This window comes from Eufriesea mexicana, unplaced genomic scaffold (assembly GCF_001483705.2).
Source record: "Eufriesea mexicana isolate 0111107269 unplaced genomic scaffold, ASM148370v2 scaffold12858, whole genome shotgun sequence".
NCBI classification, from domain to species: Eukaryota; Metazoa; Arthropoda; class Insecta; order Hymenoptera; family Apidae; genus Eufriesea; species Eufriesea mexicana.
The window spans coordinates 1-6,656 of NW_016920397.1; the positions used below are offsets into that span (position 1 = coordinate 1).

General features: G+C 32.7%; 1 protein-coding gene across 1 annotated transcript; it reads right to left on the reverse strand.

Moving 5' to 3' along the window:
- Window positions 1-141: 141 nt before the first annotated feature.
- On the reverse strand, window positions 142-2,433 carry LOC108553763 (uncharacterized; the record flags this gene model as incomplete). The annotated part of the gene is made up of 1 exon (XM_017908795.1): window positions 142-2,433. A coding segment is annotated over exon 1 (2,292 nt), but the record flags the coding sequence as incomplete, so codon positions are not given.
- Between the last annotated feature and the right edge of the window lie 4,223 nt (window positions 2,434-6,656).

Sequence of the window (6,656 nt, forward strand, 5' to 3'; positions counted from 1 at the left end):
ACTATATTTCTTTGTATAATTCCAAACAGATATTGCATGATTCATATTTTCTGTATTTACTCCGTTGTCCATGAAATATTTTAAAGCTTTTATTAAAATTTCTTCATCTTTATTTTCATATTTTAATCTTCTTCTTATTACTTCCTGTACTAATTTATGTATACTAAATGCCGTACCTTCTAAATTAATTATTGAATACTGTTTTAATAATAGGATAGCAGAGCCTACTTTGTCCTCACAGTCTATAATATTTACAAATATTTTTGTAGATATATCTTCAGAAGCTAAGTAAGATGCGATACCTAATATTTTTAAAGCATTACTACCATTTTCACTTTGATTTATTATATCAAAGGTAATATTCCAAGTTGTGACTATTGTTTCAATATAATCGGTACTCGTGCCTTGACTTTCAAAACATCCTACCTTTTTATTATACTTTTCCAAATAATTGTCTATTTTAAACTCTGAACCCACAATTTTTAATTTCTCATCTTCTGTTTTTATATAAGATACAGTTTGTTGTAACGCTAAGGGAAAGTAATGTAATTTCTTTGCCAACACTCTAATAACTTTATCTTGTACATCAGTTTCTATTTTAAGGGATTTTTTAATGAATTCTATAGCTTCGTTCTCCTTAAATATATCTAATTCTAATATGTGCACATTACTTGGCCAATATTTATTGCGAGAAGTAATTAAAATATATGATTTATTAGAGGAGCATGGTGAACATGGCAAAAAATTTTCTATACCATAATCAAATTCATTCTCACTTTTATATTTTACAGCATTATCAAAAATAAAAATGCATTTACTAGCAGACAAAAGCTTATATACATCCTCAACTATAGAACATATTTTCTTTTCTTTATTATCTGCATTTAGCATGCTAACCCCTAACTTGTCAGAAGCTAATCTGTGAAAAGATTCCACAAGTGTTTGGTAACTTTCGGCGTTTATCCATATAATTTTATTATCATATTCTTGGCTGTGCTGATTGATATATCGTCTAACTAATTCGCTTTTACCTACTCCGCCAAGACCACTTACGCACACAAATTTGGGTATGTTTTCACTCCTATTTTGCAACATGTTATGTAAATCAGACAATTCTTTATCTCTCCCAACAAATGTGCATGTTGAATCTCTGATATTAAACCAAATGAGAACTCCCAACTTGGCTTCTTCCAGAAACTTTTTTCCTTCCTCGAAGGAAAGGAATCTATCTCCACCTTTATCCATCAACCAATTCAACATTTTGCGAAAAAATTTATTATATACATTTTCTGTCGTGATAAGACCAAGTTCTTTACCTATTTCATTTTCAACAATGTTACCAAGTTCTTCTGCGTTAGGTTGGTTAACTGCAAATACAAGATGGTTTAGAAAATCTTTTATCTCAGTATCGGTGTATTTTACAGATATTTTTCCCAAATCATTTGCATAATAATCTATTTTTGATTTTAATAACATAGCTACATCGTTACAAAGTTTGTAGCGTACAGGTTGCTTTTGGATATTTTTGAAGTCTAAGATATCATCTTTGCCTCTTATCTTTTGAATTCCAATTTTTGCTTTCTTTAGGTCTTCGTAATCCCAGTCAATATTGGTGCAAATAGTAACATCTTTTATAAAGCCATTTTTAAACAATTCATTATTTTTAGACTTTTGATACGACATAAAGTATTTTACTAAACTATAATCACCATTATGTTCTGCAAATAAATCACGTGTTGTAATTTTTTTAGATTCATTCAACTTATGTTTAGCTTGTAACAGACGGTAAACTGTTTTACCATTTTCGATATATTCAAATACCAGATCATCAAATTTATCAGCTTCTGATATTTCTGTACCTAACTGAAATGAGTAACGGAGGGAAACACTACGATATAGGAAGAGCATTAACAAATTTAACTGATAAATATTACCATGAATTGGATTATTTCCAATCTTTTGCTTGCTTTGAATTTTATTCTTTTTCCGTGACTCTAATTTCTTAAATGTAGAAAATTCTAAAACCTGATCTATGTTACTGTTACACTGATAATGTTCCGCTACTGCGTTTTGATCTGCAACCTTTGACTTTAAGGATGTTTCTAAAATTTTTAAAATATCTGGCCTATTAAGAGGTCGAACATAATCTATTAAAGTCTCAATTTCTGTCCTTTTAATGTTAATTCCCTGTTTCCTTAAAAGTAGCTTAATAATTGCGTCATTGTTACTTTCAATGGCCCAATATAGAGGTGTTTTTCCATCTGTGTCTTTAAAATTAATATCTATCTCACCATTTATAAGACATTCTACTTTATCATAATCATTTTCACTTATTGCAATAAGTAATTCTCTATTATTGATACTCAATCTTCTTGCAGATTTTCTGTTGAGCATGTTAGATTTATTAAATTTATCATCCGGAGATTGAGACATTTTACTTAAGATTTATTTACATGAAGGAGTAATCAATTAAGTTATTAGTCGTCTTAATAAATAAACAAGATCAATATGAGATATTTATCAATTACATTTAGGTATATTATTTAATTTCCTACCTTTGAATTTGTTTTATAGGTTATAGTATGGTTAATAAGAAACTTTAATCTGGAACAAAATACACAAAAACTTACGGGAATGTACTTGAATATTACTCTAAGTCATATTATTCTTTCGTAATACACTGCATTGAAACACACAAATATGTTCTCCTACTTTTGACACAGCAGTAGTATGTGGAATAAACTAGACGAGTTGCGACGTCAGAACGGATGACTCATTTCTTGACGCGATTGCACTGTCGCACGTCGTGAGTACATCCTCCATCGCCTTAACACTGTCAGCAAACACCCAAGCGTAGCACGCGATTTAACAGTCTGCACTAACTCAAACTAAAAGTACCTCATATTACAAAAGAAAGGACTGACTTCTTATCACTGACACCAAATATTCAGGTATGTCGACCACCTCAGTATGGAACACGACCCAACAGTCCCCATCAACTAAGGTAACTGGCATTATAGGCCTAGAACCTCCAAAGGTGAAGGAAGATTAAGTTTTGCACGCAACGTGTCGCATGTCATTTTTATTCTTCGTCTTCCCATATGCGCGTAATTCGACTTCACATGTATCGATTGTGAATTATCGGGGATCCTACCGACACTATTTTGACGCTTATCGTAGTTAGGAATACTGTCGTCACGTGTTACGCATCTCGTCAGGACCGGGCCCTGTGACATGAGTTAAACTTACGCCTATGGTAACGTCTTTCGTTACCGCGACTGAAGATAGTGATTTCTATGAGTCATAGAAGAGTGGGAACAACGAGCGAACATGTCAGACGAAGTGAGCGGAATATCCCCTTTGCCCCACCGCCGATACATTTGTCATAAAACAATAACGCATAATGGCATTCATCTCAAGTTCAGGCGATTGTGCCTCGCGAAAATACGGCTTTACATTACAGCGTTTCAAGTCACGGTATTTGTAATATTTTAAATTATAATAATTTATACTTATACCAATTAATCAACTAATGTCATTTTTATGAGAGAAATTTTTATTTTTGACGGTGTCACTCTGCATTGGATTTATTTTTGCTTCGAGGAAAATTGATAAGCTGGATAGTTCCTCGTAACTGGCTGTGTGATGCAATGGACTGGTATCGTAGAGCCTATGGGAACTTTGCTGAAGGGTTCGTAAGGTCACATTTCAGTAGTCCAGTATGCATCACAGGAAAACTCGAGCTCCGTTTATACCGTTCAGAAATTTAAAATATAATTAAGAGTAGAAATTCTTGATGAAATTTATTAACCCGAGTTTACCACAAACTGGTCCTTTGTCTCTTAGCATTAGTTTCATCCTGTTGGTACGTGGCGAAATATAAGCACTCTTGAAATTGAACGAACACACTTTTTATTTTACAAACGTACAGATCAAATGTGAAACAAAGGCTACGACGACGACGGCTCGAAAAACAAGCGAAAAACAAGATGGGGATGCTTAGACGCCAAGCTGGGGTGGCTGGTTCGGAGCTCACAAGGAGAATGCAAGTCCTTCGGGTCACCGATTTAGTTGAAACTTTGCAGGTTTTGTAGATATCGTCATGTAGAAAATATATCATTATGGCGGCAACTACCCATTAATTTTTGAGATATTTACGTTTAAAGTTTCATCACTTCTCTAATTATAGATTTCTTGTGGTAGTGGTTACATAGATTTTTAAGTATATATGTTTGGTATAAGTGTAAAGAATGTTTGTGTGGAAGAATATATATGTGTGTGTGTCGAGTATGAGTAGTGGTAAGAGTCGTGAAAAACAGTTAGTGCTTGGAGGACAGTAAACAGTAAAAGACGTTGTGTGTGAGAGAGTCGTGCAAAGATTATATCGTGGAGTGAAGCGTGTCTATTTTTACTAATTCTATTATAATTCTTTTGTTCTGTTATTAAACTATTAAATCAATATTGTTGTTATTTCATCCACCACTAACATTTCTTTCTATCATTTTTCAAGTGAAATCGTGGTCTATCGGCAACAGTCGAGAATTTCTATGCTGAAAAACGGAGGTGTGATTCCCGTCCATAATTGGTAGTTTTTTCAATCGATTTTTATTTTGTGTTCATTTTTCGTCTATGAAAACATTGTAAATAAACAATTGTAAATTAAATTTCTTAATATAAAAATTTATTTTTTACACTTTCTTATGCATGTATATATTTATTACAAAATAATTAGAATATTATGCAAGAAAAATACTTTTCTATAGTTATCTTATTTACTACAGAAAATGCAAAACCTATCACTAATGTAAGTATTAATTATTAAATTAAACATTGTATAAGAATGTTGCCTATAATTCCAACTTTGCTGTACAGTTGTAATTGTTCATGAATTAATTAGAAAAACTTGGAAATTTATTAATTTTCTGTTACCGAATTGATTTTATAAGTGGCGTTGGGAGCACATAACCAGAAGAGGTATCAAGTTTGAATAAAAATTTCACCGTTCGCGATCAGCGCCATCTATGATTTTGGACCCAAAACTCAGAAAAGTAATAGGAATACACAATAGGCGAGGAGGTCGTCGAAGAGCTCGCCACGTGACAGATAAGGACACAAAGGGGATAGAAAAGGATAGAAGGGCTCCGAAAGTGAAAAGTTAATAAATTGATCAATTTCCGCAATTAATTTATGAACTTTTATAATTGCATTGCATAGCTGAAACATTGAGCAACATTCTTATGTAATTTTCGTACATAATTTGTTACGAATTAGCTAGTTATTAATTATTGTTTGATGGCGTCCATGATTTCGTAACGACAACCATCACGATCTTCCGTGAAAATAAATAATACTAAACGAAACTAGAAGCAAAATGTGAACAAAAGTTATACATGAAGATGCCATAGGATGTCCTTTATATAATGCGTGCATGAAGGTCATAATTTGATTACGCAGAAGATAGTAATTAATGAAAGGCCAATGGTGTCTTCGACAATTATTCAAACACTTCGTAGAATAATCATTAATAATTAATTAATTAAGGACAAATTTATATCGAAAAACATATTGAAAAGTTCTTGAAGAATCTGTCTTTACGATGCAATTATAAAAGTTCATATATTAATCACAGATATTGAGTAATTAGTGAATATTCCACTGCCAATTTGATTTATTAAAATATATTAGGAGCACATAACCAGAGTTAGTAAACTGACATCAGAGCTATCTATGTTCTTGTTGCGGAACTCGAGCTTCGAGTCTAAAATCACAGATGGCTCTGACGTTACTTGAATTTTTTAATAATTCTGGTTATGTGCTCCTAATATATTTTAATATATTGTAATAAATCAAATCATAAAGTTTTCTACATTCTTTAATAAATTCAGCCCAAACAGCAGTTTTAATTAGACAATCAGTATTCATTTTTTTACCTGGCAGATGACAAATATGCAAAGGTACGCCTTTACAACGCAATTATATAAGTTCATAAATTATGTTAATACAAATACTTACATTCTTTTCGTGATGCAGGCACAACTGCACGGACACAACAATGCTTCCGGCGTTTATTTGCAATTTTTTTCTCATTTCCTATGCACTCTCCTGTTCACTTGGGGAAAAATTAACAAATCACTCAATTTCTGTGATTAATTTATGAAATTTTATAATTGCGTTGGAAAGGCATAGCTTTGCATATTTGTCGTCTGTCAGATAAAGAAACGAATGCTGATTGTCTAATTAAAATCGCTGTTTGGGCTGAATTTATCGAAGAATGTAGAAAACTTTAGGATTTAGTTTATTAAAATATATTAAAATATATTCGTAGCACATAACCAGAGTTAGTAAACTAACATCAGAGCCATCTATGTTCTCGTTACGGAACACGAGCTTCGAGTCTAAAATCATAGATGGCTCTGATGTTAGTTTACGACAGTCAGAAGTCAAAGACGAAGAATAAGACGGTTTGGAGAGGTCGAATACACAAGACGGTTTGAAGAAGTCACACAGAACACAAGACTGTAGAGTCACACAGTACTCGCTGCAGAGTACCTCGGAATACCCAGATTCACTGCTGTCTGTATTTTCGATTCGACTCTCAATAACGCGTAACTCTCGCAATCACAACTCTCAGTCTCAACTCTCTCAAGGACTACCTC